We start from the raw sequence: 24,407 nt of genomic DNA on the forward strand, positions 1-24,407 counted from the left end.
TGGCCACAATAATTGTTAGTGAGAAAAGCGGGACGCACGCTCTCTTTTGGTTTGATGGGTAATGTAGTTTTAAATAACGGTATGCCTTTTTGTGGTGTAGCTATAAGGAATCGTTTAAGCACTACATTTTCCATGAAGCCCTTTGGTGTGACGTGTCAGGGTCAGACAACGTAGTAGTCTATAACAGTGTTGGATTTTTTTTCCATTATTTTTTCATACCCCCTTCGTGTTGTCTGTGCGAAATTGATCAGGTTTAGCGAGCATGCTTTTTAGTTACTATTATTATTTTATTACCAGAGAACAAAATGAACATAAAGCGAGGAAAGGAGAAATTTGACGTAACAATTAGTGGCGATTTCATTTTCCTACTTTATTACTGCTTATGTTCTGGAGATAAATGAAAACCACATTTGCAAAGTATGACTGATTTTTGTCTTCGACGTTTGCATGGAGACGCAATTGTATTGAGAGCACCGTGAGGACGCATTTATAGAAATCGTGTTTATGTCTTGCACACAGATGCAGATTTTACTTAGAAGAGCTGACTTTAGCTTCCAGTGAAATTTAAAACTTACTGTAAATGCGCCGTGGTCACGTGACTTGGAACGTGTTCTCTCATACAGGCACTGGATTCCATGACAACCGCGGGAGCCACTGTCTGACAAATGTGATTGGCCAACGTGAGCGCTGTGATCACATGTTCCGCACGGTGGCGTAAACTTTAGAACTTCGCTTGCTTCTTCGAGCCATTTTATGTTTGTTGCACTGCATGAAATAGTTATTTTAAGTAGATGTTGTAGAAGCTTACAAAATACTGAATTTGCTGTTGTAATAAATCTTCATTTCATGATACTAATATCACTTCGTTCATAATTAAAATGTAGAATGAAGTGCCTTCAGAAACAGCCTTGTCAGTTCTGCATTAGATTGGCTGGTAAGTACAATTAAAGATCTTGCAGTAATATTGTTCAAAAATGACCAAATGCGTTTTCCAGTCCGCTGAACTTAACGTTTTTTTGCAGACCCCTGGGTCATTTGACTGGTTCTTTGTATCGCTCCCTTCGACAAGTTATTTGTCAATGACTATAGCGACTTTTTGCGCACACCATTCAATGTGACATGCCTGCGCGGGAATCCGAGACAGGTCCACCTCGTCAGGTGCACGAACTTCGAAAGCGGGGAGGCACAGGAAGGCAAGATCAGAAACATGGTCAAAATGGGAGACACGACGAACCAATTAAGCCCAACAGGGCCAGCGACGAGCTCCATATATGTCAGAAAACCCCTGGACATGTACCTGCAGTTCACTCCAGAGACTATTCGTTTTGGCTGTTGCTTGTTCTGCTACTTTCTATCCTCACCAGGTTTTACAAAATCCTGGAACCACCTCACGTATGGTAAGTAAAGTCGCACAACTCGGACTATATTAAAAGTCAATGTACAATTGTGAGGCGCATAGCGTTTAGCAGCACTCCAGGAGATTGGTTATGATCTGTGTGTACTGCGAATGTTTCCTTGTGTCCAGATATATTTTTTTTCCTGGATACTTAAGTGTACTTTTACAGTCTAATGATTGGTCTCTTGTAAGTGAGAAAGATGTTGTGCCAATGTGTTCCTAGTAATTGACAAGCCTCCTATCTTCCTTGTGATGGTCAGGTCTTCTATTGGGATGCAATGATTGATTTTAGTAGCTACTTTTTATATTTTAACAGAGTATTTTTTAAAAGTGCATAATTGTATTTTTACAGTTTGCAGTGTACCACTCAAGTGGTATAAAATGAGTATTTTTGTTTGTTAACAGCTGCAGTGCTGTAAAAAAAAAAGTTTTTTTTTCCCCGTTTAGTTTCTTACATTATTGTGTGTATGTGTGTGTATATATATATACACCCATGGTGAATCATTAGGTCACCTACCAAACACTAATCTTAAATATTAGATCATTTTGAAAAATAAAAATGCAACGTTTTTTAAACTTGTTTATCTACTGAAAAACCACTGCCCATATGAAAACACATTGCATTCTGGAACTGGTTATGCCACAGTTAGCAGCAGTGAGTATTACTCACTATGTCACTTCAACATGATGGCATTTGGTTCTAGTTGCCTCTGGGGACTCCTTAATCTTAGTAATGTTTGTGTATATTTAACATGCAGTAAACCAAATATTGAAACATTCTTCTGCTTTTTCTAATCTGTTTATCTAATCCTCAATTCTCTAGAGATGATGTTTATCCTCGGAGCACTGAATGCAAGTTGGAACCCAACTGTGTACTGGGTGCCAGTCTGTCGCTGGGCGCACTAATGCAGTTAAGCTGGGCCAATTCAGAATCAGCTGTTAACTTCACACATGCATTTGGGCTGTGGGAGAAAAAAATATGTATCTTTCATAGACACTCTGCGTTATATCTGTTGGGCAACATGACAGCCTGTATTTAAAGACCTAACCTTCTTAATCTCTTTAACTGAATTGAGTTCATTAGTTGGGGGCTTCAGGTTTAGATATCCATATGCTTCATTTCTGATTGCTTTGAACACAACACGTTTGATGTAATGTTTCTACTTACATTATCTGTTTTTTATACAGCTGTAAATCACAAAAAATTGGCCGAACTTGATGTGAAAAATAGCATTTAATGCAGGGGATTATTTATTCATTTTCTAAAGCCAGTTTATTTCAATATATATTAGCGGGATGTCTGAAGCCTTTCTCAGCAGCACTGGGTGCAAGGCAGGAATCAACTGTGGACAGGGCACCAGTCCATCAATGCAGATACTATGTGGATGTGAATTTAGAATCACATTTAAAAAAAATAAAAATAAAAATTGGAGGAATCTAGAATACCTGGAGAAAACCAATATGGAGAATGTGCAGTTTCGATGTGGAACATGCAAGTTTTACAAGATGAAATGCAAAATCACAATACTGAAGTTGTGCAGCAGCAGTGCTGACCACCAAGTCACTTTGCAAATAATCAGATAGAGGCAGATGCTTCAGTAGAGCCCATAAAAGTGCTTTTATTGAAAGAATATAAACCAAGTGTTGTTATGCACCTCCCACCATTGTCCCTTTGCAGACCGACCAAAACCTGTGTAGCAGTTTTTGCCATGTGGCAGTAATGGATAAAATAGATCAATGCAGTGTCATTGCAACAAATACGTAGTATGCAGACTAAAAAATATATATATATATATTTTTTTCTTTTCAGTTGGGATGAGACTCACTTTGGTAAAATGGGAAGTTACTACATTAATCAAACTTTTTTCTTTGATGTACATCCACCTCTTGGAAAGGTAACTCTTTTTGATTTTGCTTTACCTGATCATGGGGCCAATATTATTTATTGACTTAATGTCTACAAGGTTGGGGCTGCATTTGAAGTGGCTGAACTATCAGAATGTGCAGAGTTTGAGACCTCCTGATGTGAAGACTAAAGCCTTATGATGGCTTTAAATCTGTACCTGTATTGTTCTTAAAAGCTTTATATATGGGATCCTTTGCGATAAGTAAAGAATGTTTTCAAATGTATTTTACAAGGCATTTCACATTACAGTGCCTGACAAAATCATATACTGTATTACATTTTGCGTATAACCGCAGGAGTCTGTGGCTCTTCTAATAAAGGTCTTTGTGTTGGCTGTAGATGCTGATTGGGCTGGTAGGGTACCTGACCGGTTATGATGGTACATTCCCATTCCTTAAACCTGGAGATGAGTATGGACAGCACAGTTACTGGGGCATGCGAGCGGTGAGTTTTTCATAGGCATGCTCTTTTTTGGCTAAAGTAATTGGTGTGAAATGAGTTGTATTTCAGTGCAGATGTTTGAAGAAATGTATTACATACTCATTACTGAATTATTTCGTCTTAAATAACGGTGGCACAGGGCTGTTGATGCACAGTTTCAGTATTTCGTTTTTTTCTTTTTTTTTCCTCTGGATACTCCAGTTTTCAACAGAGACACACATTTTAGGTTAGGTGGCAGTTCTACATTGGCTCAGTGGTGGTGTACATCAGTGGGTCCTGTGAAAAACCTGTGTTCTGCCTTACACCTCACTCTGCTGGAATTAGCCAGAGGTTCATGTTCCTTTAAATTGGTTTAAGCAGGTTTTCAAATATTATGTATTTTCTCATCATTGTTCACCTCTTTGAGCCTTAACTGTCTTCCCTCACATAATTAAGGCAGTCAGTTATGTACAGTATACTAATATTTGAAACATAACTATAGAGAAAAATGTTGCTATTCTGTTAATGCTGAAGAAGGTTTAATCTACATTTTACATATTGACACATATGCATTTGTTTCCTTTGTTATCAAGTTACCGGTATCTGTAAACTTGTGAATTCTAACAATGAAAAAATCAGCTGAGGTTTTGTTTTATTGCACTGTATATATGTGTGCTTTGCTCATCTCTTGTCCCTCTTGTTCTTTAGTTCTGTGCTCTTCTTGGCTCAAGTTTGGCACCTTTTGCTTATCTTATTGTGTTGGAATTGTCCAAGTCACTTCCCGCTGCCATGATTGCTGCCTCATTACTGATTTTTGGTAAGGGTTATTTCTTGCTTAATCTTCTTCCACATGGTACATGTGCATCTTTTTACTTGTGTATTAAGTGCTATTGTAATGCTATTTTTTACTTCTGTTACTTTGCTAAACTCATTTTTATTTCTTGTAGTACAACATGTCTGTATATACATTGCAGTCTCATTTATCTTGACTGGTCATCGATATTCCCCGTATCAAACAGTGCCAAAACTAAATCAGAGGCACAATGTTTTCTGTGTATGTTAGCTGCTAAAGTAAGGTTTGCATCTAGTAATATATCATGTGCAGGAGTTGGCATAGCGCATTTTACAAAGAATGACAGACGAAAAATGTCACATGTTTCAGCTGAACATCTGGCCAGTCTAACACATTGCTGTACTAATTTGTCCTGATTCCTGTCTCCCAAAGAAATTTCTCTAACAGGTTCAAGTTAGTTGTCAGATTACACTGTTCATTTTTACATTCAGAAACTCTCCAGCGATTATAATCATTGTGCTGTAGTAATCCTACTTATTTAGGTACAAAATATTTGTAAAATAATACCTGTTTTACTTGCAAGTTAAAAGCAAGCCACTAGGCTATGACTTGCTGCTGTGCTTAATAGAGACAAACTGCTCTTAATAAATGTTGTAAGGGCATAATATTGTTCTGATAAAATGACACATCTGGATGAAGAAGAAAATACACATTTTTTGTGTTAATAACATACAGACTTTATTAACACAATTTTACAGAATATTTAACCACTAGCTGCGTGTGGTCTTTGGGACAAAAATACAACTCGAAGACTCCCTAGCAGTTTTACTATATTTGTGAACTTGGAGAGCCATCAGGTAACTCTTAAGAATTACCCAGTGCAGAGGATGGCTTTTGTAAGAAGACCCTGGCGATACCATATCTTAGCCGTATCGCTGGCAGATTAGTCCTATTCATCTTTGTCACAACAACAACAACAACATTTATTTATATAGCACATTTTCATACAAAAAGTACAGTAGCTCAAAGTGCTTTACATAATGAAGAAAAGAAAAATAACAGACAAAATAACTAATGTTGTCTTATTTTAATTTCTTAACATAGAAAATGAGTAAGGTCCGATGGCCAGGGTGGACAAGAAAAACAAAAAAAAAAAAACTCCAGAAGGCTGGAGAAAAAAAATAAAATCTGTAGGGGTTCCAGGCCACGAGACCGCCCAGTCCCCTCTGGGCATTCTACCTAACATAAATGAAATAGTCCTCTTTGTAGTTAGGGTTCTCACGGAATCACTTGATGCTGATGGTCATACAGACTTCTGGCTTTTAATCCATCCATCATTGTTGGAACATCATGGTACTTTGAGTAGATGGTGGTGGCTTGGAAGGACAATGGAAAAGGAAACAGAAGAGAGAGTAGGGGTTAGTACAGATTTTAGAGCCACCATGAAAAGTTATTATAATGAATTGGATATACAGAGTATCAGGATTTAATTTACAGTGAAGTTATGAGAAGGCCATGTTAAAGTAATGTGTTTTTAGCAGTTTTTTAAAGTGCTCCACTGTATTAGCCTGGCGAATTCCTACTGGCAGGCTATTCCAGATTTTAAGTGTATAACAGCAGAAGGCCGCCTCACCACTTCTTTTAAGTTTTGCTCTTGGAATTCTAAGGAGACACTCAGTTGAGGATCTGAGGTTACGATTTGGAATATAAGATGTCAGACATTCCGATATATAAGATGGGGCGAGATTATTTAAGGCTTTATAAACCATAAGCAGAATTTTAAAGTCAATCCTGAATGACACAGGTAACCAGTGTAGTGACATCAAAACTGGAGAGATGTGCTCGGATTTTCTTTTCCTGGTTAGGATTCTAGCAGCTGCATTCTGCACTAGTTGCAAACGATTTATGTCTTTTTTGGGTAGTCCTGAGAGGAGTGCGTTACAGTAATCTAGTCGACTGAAAACAAACGCGTGAACTAATTTCTCAGCATCTTTCAATGATATAAGCAGTCTAACTTTTGCTATGTTTCTTAAGTGAAAAAATGCTGTCCTAGTGATCTGATTAATATGCGATTTAAGATTTAGATTACAGTCAACAGTTACCCCTAAGCTTTTTACCTGTGTTTTGACTTTTAATCCTAATGTATCCAGTTTATTTCTAATAGCCTCATTGTATCCATTATTGCCAATCACTAAGGTTTCAGTTTTCTCTTTATTTAATTTGAGAAAGTTACTATTCATCCATTCTGAGATACAAGTCAGACATTGCGTTAGTGAATCAAGAGAATCGGGGTCATCAGGTGCAATTGATAAATACAGCTGTGTGTCATCAGCATAGCTGTGGTAGCTCACGTTGTGCCCTAAAATAATCTGACCTAAGGAAGCATGTAGACCCAGAATAGAGCCTTGTGGAACACCATATAGGATATCATGTGTCTTTGAGTTGTAATTACCACAACTAACAAAGAATTTTCTCCCTGTCAGGTAGGATTCAAACCAATTTAAGACACTGCCAGAGAGGCCCACCCATTGACTAAGGCGATTTCTAAGAATATTATGATCAATGGTGTCAAATGCGGCACTCAGATCTAAGAGGATGAGAACAGATAAATGACCTCTGTCTGCATTTACCCGCAAGACATTTACTACTTTAACGAGTGCAGTTTCTGTGCTGTGATTTGTTCTAAAACCTGACTGAAATTTGTCAAGAATAGCATGTTTATTGAGGTGCTCATTTAACTGTATAATGACTGCCTTCTCTAGAATTTTACTTAAGAAAGGCAGGTTAGAGATGGGTCTAAAATTTTCAAGAGCAGAGGGGTCGAGATTATTTTTCTTAAGTAGGGGTTTAACTACACCAGTCTTAAGACAGTCTGGGAAGACCCCCGTATCTAATGACGAATTTACTATGTCAAGAACATTATCAATTAGCACGCCTGATACCTCTTTGAAAAAATTTGTTGGTATTAGGTCAAGGACGCAGGTGGAGGGTTTCATTTGAGAAATTATTTTATGTAAATCAGGTAAATCTATCCTAGTGAAAGAGTTTAATTTGTTTATAACGGAATTCTGGGGTTTAGGAGGATCCTTAGTGTTGGGGAGATATACTATGTTATTTCTAATATCATTAATTTTTTGATTGAAAAATACAGCAATAGCCTCACAGGTTTTACTGGAAGTACTTAGGAGGCATTCCTTTGAGTTACCTGGGTTTAACAGACGATCAATAGTCGAAAATAAGACTCTGGGATTACTAGCATTGTTATTTATAATCTTAGAGAAATAGCAGCGCCTTTCAAGATGGACTGTGTTATTGTATTCTGTTATTTTAACTTTTTTAATATTTCATAGTGGACAGTTAGTTTAGTCATCCTCCATTTACGCTCAGCTCTACGGCATGTTCTGTTTAAATCAGACACTCTTTGGGTCTTCCATGGTATAACAATGCTAGAAGATTTTTTAACTGTCTTTTCAGGTGCAACTATGTCAACAGCAGCTGTCACCTTAGTATTAAATCTTTCCACCTTGCTATTTACATTCTCCTCACTATTATAGTTGGCACTATAAACGGACTGATTGCTTAGAATGTTTGTAAGTTTTAAAGCTGCTGATGAGTCAAAGAAGCGTTTTTTAACAGTATGTTTCTCATGAGTGTTTTCTATCATTATTTCTATATTAAAAAGTAGAAGAAAATGGTCTGATAGACCCTTATCAATGACCTGCTTTATATCAACTTTTAGTCCTTTAGTAATCACGTATGACCTGCTTTATGTGTAGGCTGATTAACGAGCTGTCTCAAATCAAAAGAGTCCAGGAGGTTCATAAATTCTTTTACTTTTTGGTCACACTGATTATCTATATAAAAGTTAAAGTCGCCGACTATTAAGAGTGTGTCATAGTTTGTAATTAAAATTGACATTAAGTCAGAGAATTCCTCAAAGAAAGACAAGTTGAATTTAGGAGGTCTATACACGGATAATACTAGAACTTGAGAATCTCCATGAATAACAACAGCGAGATACTCAAAGGATTTGAATTTACCAAAACTGACATCTTTACATTTTAACCGGCTTGAGTAAATGTTTGCTAGTCCGCCACCTCTCTTTCCTTGGCGAGCTGCACGAGTAAAACTGTAATCCAGAGGCGCAGATTCGATTAAAACAGCTGCGCCATCTGAGCTAAGCCACGTTTCACTTAGTGCAATAAAATCAATTTTTTTATCACTAATAAGATCGTTGATAAAAAAAACGTCTTGTTAGTTAAAGCTCTAACATTTAATAGTGCCATATTTAATGTTTTGGAAGGGCAGAGATGAATACTATGTGCATTATTGATATTTGGAATAGGAACTAAGTTATTTTTATTAGCGCCACTCTGTGTGTATTTTTTGTTTAATCTATAATCTGTTTTTATAGTTTTAATACATTTTTCATCTAAAGTAGTAATTTTAATTAAATTATTGGTGTTTATGCTGTATTGCCTAGATTTTCTACGTGCATTGAGATTGGTTATTACAGTATTTATGTTGTGCACTTTTACAGAAGATTTTATTAAACAATTATCATGTCCTACAAGAAAGTACTGTAATGTTTTTAGTGAAAACTTCAAGCCTTGCCTTCCATTGCTGAGGTGTTTCATTTGCATGAGCCGTGGCATTTGCTTCATTTCGACGTTACATCTCTTCATCTGTGTCCTTAGTACAATGTCATTGTTGTATGGTGATGTTTGCCGCATGCAGGTCTTTCATAGTGAGAAGTGAGGTGCATGCAGTGCTGGAAACATTTACAAGTGCATGCATGTGCCATCTGGTGGCTGTGGCTGAGCGTGAGCACAGTGGACTGCTCCATACACACACAGGTCTTTCGTTTATATATGTCTGTTCTGAACGATATAATAAAAGAAATGCTTAGATAGAACAATGATGGAAGAAACAATGCAAATGTTATGTAGTTATTTTCTATTTTAAGTTTAAATTTATTCACAATAACAGAGATGGCCACAGTAAATGCATGTAAACATTCAATTAGCAGTTGACTTTTAAGTAGAATGTCTGGATTAATGGAAACCTTCAAAACCTGGAAGGCTTCAGGAACAGTAGTAATAATGAATAAAAACAATAAAGGAAACTGTCGTGCACAACTGCTGTTGCTTGCAGTCTTTGCAGACTCTCAAACTTTGTTGAACTAAATAGGTATAGTGAATAATAATAATCATTGTATCATTTGACAAACCACTGTGTGAATTATTCAAGACCAGTTGTCCTTATGCTGATTTCTTTTTTGAATATGCTGTATATCTCACTGTTTTTCTTTGATCTATGTGGAAACAGTCTGATTTGAAGCAAGTGCGGGTGGGCTCGGGGGTTTGAATGCTTGTATTTGAGCTTCTCTGTTTTACAGACATGGGCTGCATTACAATCTCCCAGTACATCTTGCTGGATCCTATTCTCATGTTTTTTATTCTGGGATCAGTTCTGAGCAATGTCAAGTTCAACTGCCATCATAAGAGGTAAGATTTATAGATATAACAGGAACCAAATCAGTCCTGCTAATGCTGTAAAAACTGATTTATTACGTTAGAAAACCACAGGGCAGAATGGTTTTATGGCCACTGCATAAGATGGCTCTCCGAATATAAATGCTATTCAGATTGTTGACTCAAAAAATAGTTTTTAAGACTTGTCGGGTTCAAGGTTGAAATTTTCCTTAATGTAGAAGCGCTCTTCTTTATCCTTTCTTTTGCAAGCACATATGACGATATTTTAACTTACTACAGTTTTGCGGATGTTGCCTTTTGGTAGTTTTTTCTTATACCAAACTATTCTTATAGGATGCTTTCATTGTGGGGACTATCTTACTGAGATGATCACAGTATGATTACATAGTTGTTAAATTGCTTTTTTTTTTAAATTACCATATTAATGAATATTTAACAAGATAAGTTTTCATTCCAGCCAATTTGATATCTACTAAGCCTCACAGTAAAGTCCAGTTGTGATGCAGTTATTATGGAAGGTACATAAATGTGATAATGGAGTTTACATGTTCTCCCCGTGTCTGCGTGGGTTTCCTCTCACAGTCCAAAGACATGCAGGTTAGGTGGATTGGCGATCCTAAATTGTCCCTAGTGTTTGCTTGGTGTGTGTGTGTGTGCCCTGGGGTGGGTTGGGGCCCTTCCTGGGATTGGTTCCTGCCTTGCACCCTGTGTTGGCTGGGATTGGCTCCAGCAGACCCCCATGATCCTATCCATATTACTAACTGAGAATAAACCGGATATGGACGCAGGTACACGGCGATGGGACCATGAGACGTACTGCGCAGGCGCCTACAGCGCGCGTCTCATAAATTATCCACCGCGAATGAAGGAGTCACGGCCCAAAAACGAAAGAGCTCAACTAACGTGAATGAGAAATGAAGCAACAATGCGCCCATAGCTAACGACTAACGACACAGCCACACAAAAAAGAGGATTCTGCGCTGCAGCCCAGAGTCAAACGGAAGAGGCTACGGAGGCCCCACAGGTCCACAAAGATAGTACGAAAGGCGCAGGCGTCCAAAACGCGCTTCTGAATAGGACATGAATCAACAACGCGCCACGAACTCTCCGTATTAAACATACGGCATCCTCACACGTCCAAACCATATAGCATATGTGAATCACATTACAGGGATGCATTATTAACGGTACAACCACAGAAAACGCTCCATATTAACAGTAAGTGCAATTATCCATATTACTAACGGTAGACAACGGATAACTAATGGAGTCACGGTCACGGCTCCAAAACGATCCAGCTCAACTAACGGAGCTACAAAAGCGAGCCCGCATGGATAAAAACAATAGACGTAGGCGCCTACAACGCGCGTCTGCAACCGCGGAAGCAAAACTGTCTCGGCTCCAAAACCAAACGGCTCCACATGAACAAATACAATGTACATAGACGCCTAAAACGCGCGTCACAAACTGCGGAAGCAAAGCAGGCACGGGTTCAAAACGAAAGACCACAACTGACGGAGATACAAACACGAGCCCGCCTGGATATAATCAATGAACGCAGGCGCCTACAGTGTGCGTCTGAAATGCTGCAAGCAATGCAGGCACATATCTCATACATTCATCAATGTATTTCGGGTTACGCCGACAATAATCTCTTTCAAATCTATTTCGGGTTACTCAAGACCAGGGTTTGGCGAGCGAAGTAGCAGGGAGCAGAGCCCCCTAGTAGTTAGGATATAGCGGGTTGGATAATGGATGGATGGATGTGATAATCTGAAGTGAAATAAGTCCTCTTGGTTCACAGCTGGATATATGTATGATGTATGGCTATTTTTTTCTTCATCCACTTAAATAATCCTTGACTAATTTTGTTTTCCAATTTAACTAACTCCTTTATTAGTTTTCATTATCAGCCCTTATTTTGAAGTGTGTAATTTTATTTCTACAAAGCAACTGAAGTCTGTATTTTAATTAAAGATTTGTATAAGGCTAATGAAGATCTGTATTTTCTATTACATTTTTAATGTGAAATGTCTCATTTTTTATTGTTTTCCTTTTGATTCACTCACTTTTTGTAGAAAACACTATTTATTTTAATTATATACAGTACAGATAGATATAATTAACCAAAAGCTGGTGCTGCTGCAAACAAGAATACATGCTGATTGTGAAGCTTCTTTAGGACCTTTTCTATCTACATGATCATTAATAAACAATGTCCTAATTAACTAAAACATTTCTACAATGAAAAACTAATTTGTCCAGCACAGCATTTGCCCTACATAAACTTGTTATTTTGGTAGTAAAGTTTTGTTACTCAGTGTTTTGTTCTGAAAAATGAAAAAAAAAATCTTATTGAAAAATGTTTATTGTTCTACCCCAGAATACTGCAGCTGGGGCACACATGTTAGCAAAAATCATACTTTGGTGAAGCAAAACCTAATGGAGCAGTTTTACTTCTATCATTTTGCAGAGCTAATAACTCTGCCAGGTTTAAATGTTTTGAGTTATTGTATGCAGAGATTCTTGAAAAACGATACCTTTAAATGGTCAAATTATAGTAAGAAACGTGTAAAAAGTATACAGCAGTTGAAAACTGGAAACAAAATGTTTAGCCTTTCACAATACTTTGTCTCTCTCGCTCATATACTGTACTTACGCTGTGTGTAGGGAAAAGAGAAGTGGAGCAGATTCTTCAGTATAGATCTGTTGGTGGTTCTAACTCTCAGTGTTTCTCGAAGTTCACAAGTAGTTTCTTTGTCTTTGTGCCATTCTGGACCAGTTTATTGTCCAAACACATTTTTGTTACATCTATTGCTTCATTCCTTTTTGCTGTCTTATTTTTGATCCACAAAAGATGACAGTTTCATGCATTTAATGAAAGGTTTGCATACAAGTTCACTTTCTGCCTTTATGCCACATTAGCAACAGAGCATTTTTTCTTATAATTAGGTGCTGTTGCGTTGCATGCCATTTTCCATTCCTGCTCAATTAGGGCAGATGGTAGTGACTTATCTGTAAGATGTGTGTTCCCAAATGAGCATGTTGGTATTCATTGCCAGTTAGCATTAGTATTTTTAGAGGCCTTTGTTTTTTGGGTGGTTTTGTGATTATTTATTTTCCTTGATTCTCTTGACATGACAACTGCATTCATCCAAACTTTCCTCATTGAACCCTAGGCCCTTCTCTACTCTCTGGTGGATGTGGCTCCTTCTCACTGGAGTGAACTTGGCAGGAGCCCTGGGAGTTAAATTTGTAGGTCTGTTTGTTGTCCTCATGGTTGGAATCAATACAATCCATGATCTCTGGAGGTTGTTGGGTGATACACACCTCTCCTTGGTATGTCTGGCCTTTTTTTTTTTTTTTTTTTGAGCTTTCTACAATGTACAAAGAGACTTCTACAATTTACAGGCCACTGACCACAAATCTTTAACATCTGCTTCCCAGGTCCACTTTGGCAGGCACTTGCTGGCTCGAGTGTTATGTCTTATCCTGGTCCCTGCAGCTCTGTACATATCTGTGTTTGCAGTTCATTTTATAGTTTTAAGCAGAAGGTAAGATATGCATCCTAAATAACACAGATTAACATTCCAAAGAGATTACACAGAGTGCACTGAGACAGACTGTTAGACATGAGTAACAAGATTGGTAAATACTGATGTTTGGTTTAGTGATTGAAATTTACAAATGCTGTCTGATAAGTTGTTTGACTAGCCTCTTGTTTTTCAATTACAATGAATAGCATTAGGAAACCTCTTCTAGCCTTAGGAATTTTATTTCAAAATAATCTGCTTACAATTCCTGGTAGTCTTCAGTACCATCTCCTATAAGAGTGTGCCCTGTTTTTACCCAAGTATTCAAAGGGTTTGGCTAGTGTGTACACCTGTCCATTCTTTGCTGGTGTTATGCCTTTGACCAATTAGTATCTGACAAGAAAATTGTTAGACATGGTTCTTGCTTAAAGAGAAATGAAACAATATTAATTGCTGATTTTACTTTTACTGTCTTCAGTGGTCCTGGAGACGGCTTCTTTAGCTCTGCATTTCAGTCTCGACTCACTGGGAACAACTTGCACAATGCCTCTATGCCTGAATGTACGTATGCCTGCCTGCCTGCATGCATGCATAAGCTAATTAAATGCTGATGGGGATTTTCTCATACTTACACTTAGTTTGGGTTTAGAAAAATGAACTAGTATAGTTAGCACCTTTTTCCCATATTAGTACTTATCAGCTTCTGTTTTTCTATTTGTGTTTATCATGTGATGTCCTGGTTCTGAATCTTTCATCTAATCTCTGTAATGAGTATGCACATTCTCCCTGTAGGTATTCTATGAACTCTTTGTGATCCTCATACAACCCAAAGATGTGTGTTAGGCTAATTTCCATAAAGGCTTGTGCTGGACAGATATTTTTAAGACTGCTCCCATGCACCTTTCTAAAAGTTTTTGTCCCAGTAAAGCACAGACTAATCTTCAGATCCCAACTTCTGCATGCATCAGAACAAGTTGTGTCCTGCTTCTATTTGTACATTAGAATAATCGTCTAGTTGTTTCTATGATAAATTTTGTCCTGCTCCACATGTTCATGAGAGAGATAGATAAATAGATAGAACTTTATTTATCCCCAGGATGTTTCATTACATTCCTTAAGGGATTTGTTCAAGGTGTGACAAGTGTAGAGGGCATAGCAGCCACTCAACCCGACACAGACAGATGCAAGGGGCACTTATAAAAACACAAATGTTTTTGTATTTTTTCTTCACCTCATTGGAAACGCCTTACACTAACCACAATCACAGCACAATTTTTTTCTTATTCTTTTCTTTCTCTTTTCATTCTCCTCCACTCTTCCTTGGCAAGCTTCGCCTCCTGACTCTGGCTCACTGAGTACTGTCTGCTGGCTCCTTTTATATGTTACCCAGAAGTGCTCCAGGTGCTTGATGACCTATTTCTGGCAGCACTTCCACCCACGCTTGCTCCCCCAGTTTTCTCAGCAAAAAAGGGTCGGCCGGGCAAGAACCCCGGCTGTCTGCGACAAAGGTTACTCACTGACAGTACATCAACAAAATGTGCAAAACTGTGCATGCGCAAACAGGAAACGGGACATGTGATTTTAGGGTAGGGCATTAGTGTCTTAAAAGTTATGACTTTGTGAAAGGACTTCCACCTGGTTTTGTTATCTAGATAGATACATTCATACAGCACATACTGTACATACTTACATTTTTAGCTGCAGGGTAAACCACAGATCAGAGAAGATCTTCTGGAATGTCTTATGAATGATATTAGATAATGAAACCACTTAGATAATACAAATAAAAATAAAGCACATGGAGTATAAAACTAAAAAATATCAGATGCTAGGCACAAGGTCCAAGGAAAGCATGTGGAATCTGATTTCTTTTTTTTTTCTTTTTTTTTTTAAATTTGAAAATATGTTGAATTGAGGTCGTTGTCCTTGTTCATCTGGCAAAGTCTACAGAGATGTCATCTCATCTTTGTGTGACATATCTGGTAATTTTAATAAAACTTAAATAAGTGTCCTTCTGGAATGTAGAAGAGGCCCAGCTGGTGTTCAGCAGCTCTGTAAAGTCTGTTCTTTAAGTAGAAAAGGCCCTATGTGCTTCTGAAAGTCGAGCACAAGGACAATGCCTTCAAGTTCTATTGAAATACTGGAATCTTTTTTTTTTCAGTTTATATAGTAATTGGTTTGTAAAACATTCATGTAAGTCATTTAAAGTCATATTAATGTTGGTGGCAGCATTCAGAATTCAACATAAATGTACTTATCTTCATTTTATATTTTCAGACTTAGCTTATGGGTCATTGGTTACTGTGAAAAACATCCGCATTGCCGGTGGATATCTCCACTCACACTGGCATCTGTACCCTGAAGGTGTTGGTGCGAGACAGCAACAGGTAATTGATAATACTTAACGCACCTCTTAAAATTTCTTTTTTAACTTCATACAGATTTACCATTTACTTATGAAATATTGGTGCAGTTTATAAAGAACAACTTCTGTCAACGTAAACATGGTATGTTTCTTACTGCAGATCCTCAAAATGAATTAGTTGTAAGGTTTCAAGGAAAATATCTATGTTCATCATCACATATTTCAGCATCTCTTGTCAATCATCTACAACTGACAATAGATGCTGATTAAAGAAAATGCAAAGATGTCTCTGATGTTACCCTTGAAAAAGCAGGCCTGTGACATAATTTAATCAGCTTTTCTTATTTCTGACAAAAATGCTGTCATTTTCATGTTATTTGCTGCTTATTTTTTGTAGTAATGAATATTTTTGTATGGTGATTTTTGGCATCTATAAAACATGTTTTTTGTGCTGTATTTTTCCTTTTTAAAGGTCACAGTTGCCAATTTTACTAAAGCCATTAACATAATGCATCCAGAAACAAGCATTTATGCCTTTTGTGCCTGCTGAATCCTGAAATAATGACATCAGAACTACAGTGCATCCGGAAAGTATTCACATCGCATCACATTTTCCACATTTTGTTATGTTACAGCCTTATTCCAAAATGGATTAAATTCATTTTTTTCCTCAGAATTCTACACACAACACCCCATAATGACAACATGAAAAAAGTTTACTTGAGGTTTTTGCAAATTTATTAAAAATGAAAAAACTGAGAAAGCACATGTACATAAGTATTCACAGCCTTTACCATGAAGCTCGAAATTGAGCTCAGGTGCATCCTGTTTCACCTGATCATCCTTGAGATGTTTCTGCAGCTTAATTGGAGTCCACCTGTGGTAAATTCATTTGATTGGACATGATTTGGAAAGGCACACACCTGTCTATATAAGGTCCCACAGTTGAAAGTTCATGTCAGAGCACAAACCAAGCATGAAGTCAAAGGAATTGTCTGTAGACCTCCGAGACAGGATTGTCTCAAGGCACAAATCTGGGGAAGGTTACAGAAAAATTTCTGCTGCTTTGAAGGTCCCAGTGAGCACAGTGGCCTCCATCATCCGTAAGTGGAGGAAGTTCGAAAACACCAGGACTCTTCCTAGAGCTGGCCGGCCATCTAAACTGAGCGATCGGGGGAAAAGGGCCTTAGTCAGGGAGGTCACCAAGAACCCGATGGTCACTCTGTCAGAGCTCCAGAGGTCCTCTGTGGAGAGATGAGAACCTTCCAGAAGGACAACCATCTCTGCAGCAATCCACCAGTCAGGCCTGTATGGCCAGACGGAAGCCACTCCCTAATAAAAGGCACATGGCAGCCCGCCTGGAGTTTGCCAAAAGGCACCTGAAGGACTCTCAGACCATGAGAAAGAAAAATCTCTGGTCTGATGAGACAAAGATTGAACTCTTTGGTGTGAATGCCAGGCGTCACGTTTGAAGGAAACCAGGCACCACTCATCACCAGGCCAATACCATCCCTACAGTGAAGCATGGTGGTGGCAGCATCATGCTGTGGGGATGTTTTTCAGCGGCAGGGATTGGGAGACTAGTCAGGATAAAGGGAAAGATGACTGCAGCAATGTACAGAGACATCCTGGATGAAAACCTGCTCCAGAGCGCTCTTGACCTCAGACTGGGGCGACGGTTCATCTTTCAGCAGGACAACGACCCTAAGCACACAGCCAAGATATCAAAGGAGTGGCTTCAGGACAACTCTGTGAATGTCCTTGAGTGGCCCAGCCAGAGCCCAGACGAATCCGATTGAACATCTCTGGAGAGATCTTAAAATGGCTGTGCACCGACGCTTCCCATCTAACCTGATGGAGCTTGAGAGGTGCTGCAAAGAGGAATGGGTGAAACTGGCCAAGGATAGGTGTGCCAAGCTTGTGGCATCATATTCAAAAAAACTTGAGGCTGTAATTGCTGCCAAAGGTGCATCGACAAAGTATTGAGCAAAGGCTGTGAATACTTATGTACATGTGATTTCTCAGTTTTTTTTATTTTTAATAAATTTGCAAAAACCTCAAGTAAAGTTTTTTCACGTTGTTATTATGGGGTGTTGTGTGTAGAATTCTGAGGAAAAGAATGAATTTAATCCATTTGGAATAAGGCTGTAACATAACAAAATGTGGAAAAAGTGATGCGCTGTGAATACTTTACGGATGCACTGTATATACTGTACACAGACTCTACAGAGTTGTTGCATGAGTGCAGGATATTTTCCTAGATGAGTAATTGAATACTGTTTTTAATCGCAACTTTTGTCAACCTCACAAACAGAGTTTAATCTTTAGGCAAACACTGTCTGCAGTGAAATAAGATGTATTTATTTTAGCTTAAAGTATGGACAGTTCCCTAGCATTTCTACTTCTGTATCAAATCCTTGTGAAAGATTATGCACCTCTGCAGCCACCCACATGTGTCTACTTTTCTTAACTACGTAATCTGCAAAAACCTTTGCTTCTCTTTGCTTTTTTGTTAGAGCATTGCATAAAATCTATATCAACATAGTGACTAAGGCACATTATTACTTTATAATGATACTGGATGTCACTCACCTAACCTAACCAGCAGACCTGATGGACTGAATTATTTCACAACATTCATATTTTTGATATAACTAGCACTGGATGATATCAGTAAAATATCCATCTTACTAACCGAAGGTTGTAAACCGGATATGGACGCAGGGCGCATCGAGGCGCACGCGCACTGCCGCACAGCACAGAAAACACAGAAACGAGAAGGTTGTAAACCGGATGTCACGCGCACTGCAACAAGCCCGCCACAGAGCAAAATAAAACCCGCCACAGAGCAAAAAAATAAACGAGAGGATTCGAAGGTTGTATTACAGTACGGAAACCCCAGAGGTCCACACTACACAGCATATTGGAATCACATTACTGTATTACAGTAATACATTATTAACAGTCCAGCCACAGAAAACACAGAAACGGCACCAGATGGAAAGAAACAATACACGAGCGCTCCGTATTAAACGTGAGTGCGATTATAATTCTTAACAGTAGACGCCGTATAGCTAACGGAGTCACGGCTCCAAGAACAAACAGCTCAACTAACGGAAATACAAAAACGAGCCCACATGGATACACACAATGAACGCAGGCGCCTACAACACGTTTCTAAAACAGCGGAGGCAAAACAGTCACGTCTCCAAAATGAAACAGCTCAACTAACGGAAACACAAAAACGAGCCCGCATGGATAGACACAATGCACGCAGGTGTCTAATGAATAATAATATTCCATTTGGAGGAAAAGTACTCTTATTAGGAGGAGACTTCCGGCAGTACCTGGCTATTGTTCCGCATGCCATGCATTCAGCGATTGTTCAATCCAGTTTAAAATACGCAGACAATTGGCATTACTTTGAGAAACTACATTTTGTACAAAACATGCATTGTACAGATTCAGAATATACCAATTGGTTGTTGCAACTAGGAGATGGAAACCTTACCAATACATATGAACTTCACCCAGATATTATTCAGATCCCTCAAGCCTTTATTTGCGACGACTTAGTAACACAGGTGTTTGGTCAAGCAATCTCATTAGACGAAATACCACTTTTAACGCACCGAGCTATATTATGTCCAAAGAATATTGACGTTGATCAGATAAATGACCAAGTCATTGCATTGCTTCCTGGAGAAAGCCGCCTCTTTCTAAGTACTGACAATGTTGATTCTGAAGATGAAACTGAGCATATTAATTTCCCATTAGAATATTTAAACACTATTAACCCGGCCGGGTTACCACAGCACAGTCGTAACCTTAACATGGGAACAATAGTCATGGTATTAAGAAACCTTAATACTAAACAAGGTTTATGCAACGGTACACGATTACGAATGTCACGCGCACTGCAACAAGCCCGCCACCTGTAAACTAGACTTGCTCTAATCCACTGTGCCAGTAATGTTGATCACATAGCGGTCATTCAGTTTGGCGCCCGCCCCAGAGTCCAGAGTCAAACGCAGCGGTGTCCCGCCCAAACAACACATCCTGTGAGCTACACTTGCTCTAATCCACTGTGACAGTAGTATAGATCACATGACGGTCACAGACTCTAACCCAGCGGCTTCCCAGACTCAGTGGCTGGCACACAAACACCACAACCTGTAAACTGAACTTGCTGTGCTCCACTCTGCCAGCAGTTGGTGTCAGCAAAGGCAACGGAATCACATCTCCACAAAACGAGACCGCTTTACTACAGATATGCTTATGTAATTAAATGACATTTCCCCAGACGCACCCACCCTCCATGATATGTCATCCATCCAGATATCGGACGGAACAGAAATTTCCGATTCCCTGGCAAATCGTGGGCTTACTGGTCTTTTTCAGAACACACACAATTACTATTCAGTAGTAACAACAAACCCTGATCTCGCACTACATCTGTACAGGTGGTGCTCTAGTGTCCTGCTCATATTTGTAACTTTTTTTACAGGTCACTGCATATTTACATAAAGATTTCAACAATGTGTGGATTGTAAGGAAAAGGGAATCCAAACCAGGTGAGGAATGCCAGTAATTTGTCAGTTTTAAAGGACTTTCTTTTCTTTTGTGTGCCACTGTAGACATAGTTTTAAGGCAAACATATAACCCCTGTGTTGATGAGTGTGTGCCATCTTGAATTCATTTTTTTTCTTAGAGGACCCCATGGACCCTGTAGAATTAGTCCGACATGGAGACATTATTAGACTGGAGCACAAAGAGTAAGTAATGGAATACAAAAGAATGGTAGTGGTGGCTGTGCAAGGAGCTGTGTGGGTATGCTGGAGAATGCCTAGACTACAAGAAAAAATTAAAAAGAGGCGTTCATGTAGGAGAGTATCTCTTCTCAAATTCTGCCCTCATGCACCGTTGTGGAAGCTGCTTCTGTGCAAACCTGTTTGTGTTTTCAGCTAAACTGGTGCTGAATTAAATAAACAGCATCGTTCTGCTCTTTCCTTGTTCACTCATAAGTACTAAACAGCTTATTACGTGTGTCCAGCCAACGGAGAAGTGTGTGCATTGTAAACATCTTCAGTTCTGAGATTGGTTTTCTTCTACTTTTTATTTACAGTAACTGTGTCATCTTTAATTGTTTTACACAACCAGTTTATGGTGCAAATGATGCCCATTGAGGGGCATCTAGCTAACTGAGTGTAATTTCTGACTTGGATTCTTCACCAATTATGCCAATTGTTGTGCTTAATTAGCCATTTTAATAAAACTAGTTTGTCAGATTTCTTATAAAAGTGAAGCAAACACTTTTAAGTATCCAGTCCTAAAGAAACTGGTACAAACTGTTTAAAAAGGCAAAATAAGAATCAGCATTATGTTTAGTTGTCTATTGTGGTAGTATTTTTTCCTAAAGCCAAATTTTTACACATTTAAATCTTGAAAACGTGTCTGAAGCCAGTAAGCAGAGTTGAAAGAATCGGAAGAAAAAAACCTAAAAGTGGAATGGTTTAAAGCTGTCTGGACGCCTTTTGATCTTTGGCTCCTCGTTTCCCAGCACTTGTTGGCACCACACTCTTGCCACATGCTGAATTCTCAATCTGTTTCCTATTATTATTTTATTTTCTTCCTTCTAGAACATCACGCAACCTTCATAGTCACCTGCATGAGGCGCCATTAACCAAAAAGCACCTTCAGGTCACAGGTTATGGAATAGTAGGTGGCCTTGTTTTATTTTTTGTTTTTATTTGGAACACAATGTCCCAGTTCCTTGTTTTGCCTGCAGTACTGGTAGATATGCTGGGGACATTCCGATTAATGCATCTTTTTTGTTTGGCAGAATGGTACAGGGGATCCAAATGATTTCTGGCAAATTGAAGTATGGGGCGGTAAGAAAGGGGATTTAATCAAAGTACTCCGTAGCAAGCTGCGATTTATTCACATCTCCACAGGGTGTGTTCTCTTCTCTTCTGGGAAGACTCTGCCAAAATGGTAAGTCAGATACATATTTTTTATGTTTCCATTTAGCAAAAGTTAGAATGGATCCTTTGATTTGGAAATGAGGAACATAACAGTCTTTGAGTTACAGGGACCTGTTTGCGAAGCTTGACAGGTTAAGAAATTGCTGCTACTGTTCTGCAGTTATATTAGAATGAAGCTATGGGTCAAGGCTAGAATTGGTGTTCTCTTCATAGTTTTTGTGCCATATTTACAGAGGTGGCTATGGCTATCTGCGTTAAATTGGCGCTTTTTTGTACAGTAAGTGAAGTCCGAGGATCAGTGTGCTGTAAATGACTTGATGAAAACTGACACTGCCTTGTACATACATGATTCTAGACTGAGACTTGTTCCTTTCTGCCAGTCAGTTTTCCTCCAAAGTCACTTGCTTGTTTAGAATGAGGAAATTAATTTATAAATGGCAGGTAGAAAAATACCTGAAGTCTTCCTGTTGATGTGCTGATCTATTGGTGTATAACATTCCAGTTGCAGTAAGAGTGCTATATATAGATTAATGGATAAAGGAAACCATCACTTGCTGCTTCAGCCCACTGTGGAAGTTTAGTGCAGGACAGGCAGCGATTAACACATTTGTACTCTAAAGCTGCACTAGAAGATGTCTGCATGGGAAACCGGCCTAGTCAGTCTTCTTCCTTATTTCCAGGGGCTGGGAGCAGGTAGAGGTGACATGTAGCCCATACTTGAAAGAGACCCCCAGCTCTCAGTGGAACATCGAGGATCACTTCAACACAAAATGTAAGCTTTGTGTGAACTGCGTAGTGTAGAATAATTAACTTCATGGTATTTGTGGCCATTCTTTATGTCATTTTGAATTGTTCTGTTTCCCTTTTATAACATTCACAAACTGGAGATCTGTATGAAGTGCCCCCCATTTTGTACAGAGCTCAGTTTGGCTTACCTTTGGGCTTGTAAAGATCTGTACACTTCAGTGTTCCTTTTTACTTTCTCGTATACAAAGTATTGTAATCGTCCAAAAAATACGACCTCGAGATTTTGATGAATCTCGCCATTTAAGACCTCCCCAAGTCTGAAAATACCATTTTTGGAATTATGTGTCTGTATTTGTGTGCGCGCGTGTGTGTGTGTGTGTGTGTGTGTGTGTGTAAACATGATAACTTGAGTACGCATTCACTTAGGTCAACCAAGTTTTGCATACAAGTATTAGGTAAAAAATGTAGATTTCTGTCAACTTTTGAGCCATTTCCGTTAACCAGAAGTGGTACTTTACTTTTTATTCATTCAGCTGCAGAGTCTCAACTTTACCTTTATGATAATTGTTCAATATATTATTAGTTTGATTTGTTGTTGATGATTTTTTAATATACATAATATAAAAATATAATCATTGTCTTGTGGCTTACTCCTCAAATATCCATCCCCATATCTGAGTATACGAGAAAGTCGAGGGGAGACCACTCCTGATTTTTCTTTCATATACCTCTTCATTGCACAGAACTGTTGGCTGTGGTTGTAAGTAAAGTTCAAGATTCTTTCCTTTATTGGGTTCTCATGTAAGTAAATAGTGCTGTACACATCCATCTGTTTAAATTTGTGTCACTAACCAGAGACCTGAAAAACTGCCAGGGCACATTGTAGCTTTTCAGGCTTAAAAGGAGGAGCACAGACAGATTTAAGTGGATTATGTTCATTCAGAAGCACAAAGGCTAAATCTGTTCTGCCAAGAAGGGTTTGGGCTGCTTACTTAGAAGTACATTTTTTTTATCATATGGTAAGAATAACACACCCTAAGCACTGTGCTCGTGTACAGACATTTTTTGCTACTTGAGGGTGTTCATGAGGGCTAGTTACATTGGAGAACTGTAGACGGCGGTTGTCAGCTTACTTGCACAGTGATAAGACAGAATTTCTGAGTGGTGTTTACATAAAATAGAGAATCTCAACCAGAAAATACAAAGTAGACACTCCAGGTCAGAGTGTGTTCTTGCTGGGGAAACGATGGTACTTGATATGTAGGCTGGAGAGGTGAAATTCTAGCACTTGTCTGCAACACACTGAGGCCCTGATGAACTGCTTGCTTGAAGGAGAACTCAGGCTTATAACTCTGCCTGATAAAATGTGGTGGCTGAACGTGAATGTTAGGTCAGTTTATGTGTGTGCACAATAACTGCTGGTTTCATAGGATTGGTATGGCTTCATCCACGTTGGCCATCTGCACCCCAGATTAGTCTATGTTCTTTTTAACATCAGGGGCTCCATTTCCATTCAAATACCTCTTTGGCCTTGTTCTTTAAGTTATCTCCTCAATTGCTTCAGCCAGCCATCTTCAAACTCTTTCTCCATTTGCCAAAACCACCTGTGCCTAGTCATGTCATGGTCTACTTTACTGTGTTTATACCAACCCGCTGTCTCATCTGGGCACCGTCTCTGTGTTGCTGTCTGTGAAACGCTTTATGTTTAATCCGTCATCCTCATCTTAGTCCAGCTTTGTTTTGTGATTTTCCTTCATAAGCCACGTCT

The 24,407-nt window shown here is 38.7% G+C and overlaps 1 protein-coding gene across 1 annotated transcript in view; it reads left to right on the plus strand.

Annotated features, from left to right (window-relative positions):
* The first annotated feature begins 214 nt into the window (after positions 1-214).
* The window catches only part of pomt2 (protein-O-mannosyltransferase 2), a 33,261-nt gene continuing 9,068 nt past the window's right edge, over positions 215-24,407 (plus strand). The window contains exons 1-15 of the mRNA XM_051919863.1: positions 215-934; positions 1,023-1,397; positions 3,207-3,291; positions 3,642-3,746; positions 4,431-4,539; positions 9,914-10,022; positions 13,190-13,349; positions 13,458-13,564; positions 14,022-14,104; positions 15,821-15,930; positions 20,416-20,482; positions 20,620-20,683; positions 21,548-21,626; positions 21,751-21,902; positions 22,573-22,664. Of these exons, the coding sequence (XP_051775823.1) occupies positions 1,120-1,397; positions 3,207-3,291; positions 3,642-3,746; positions 4,431-4,539; positions 9,914-10,022; positions 13,190-13,349; positions 13,458-13,564; positions 14,022-14,104; positions 15,821-15,930; positions 20,416-20,482; positions 20,620-20,683; positions 21,548-21,626; positions 21,751-21,902; positions 22,573-22,664 (1,600 nt within the window). The 5' untranslated portion in view covers positions 215-934; positions 1,023-1,119. The remainder of the gene's footprint in view (positions 935-1,022; positions 1,398-3,206; positions 3,292-3,641; positions 3,747-4,430; positions 4,540-9,913; positions 10,023-13,189; positions 13,350-13,457; positions 13,565-14,021; positions 14,105-15,820; positions 15,931-20,415; positions 20,483-20,619; positions 20,684-21,547; positions 21,627-21,750; positions 21,903-22,572; positions 22,665-24,407) is intronic.

This window comes from Erpetoichthys calabaricus, chromosome 16 (genome assembly GCF_900747795.2).
Source record: "Erpetoichthys calabaricus chromosome 16, fErpCal1.3, whole genome shotgun sequence".
Classification (NCBI taxonomy): Eukaryota; Metazoa; Chordata; class Cladistia; order Polypteriformes; family Polypteridae; genus Erpetoichthys; species Erpetoichthys calabaricus.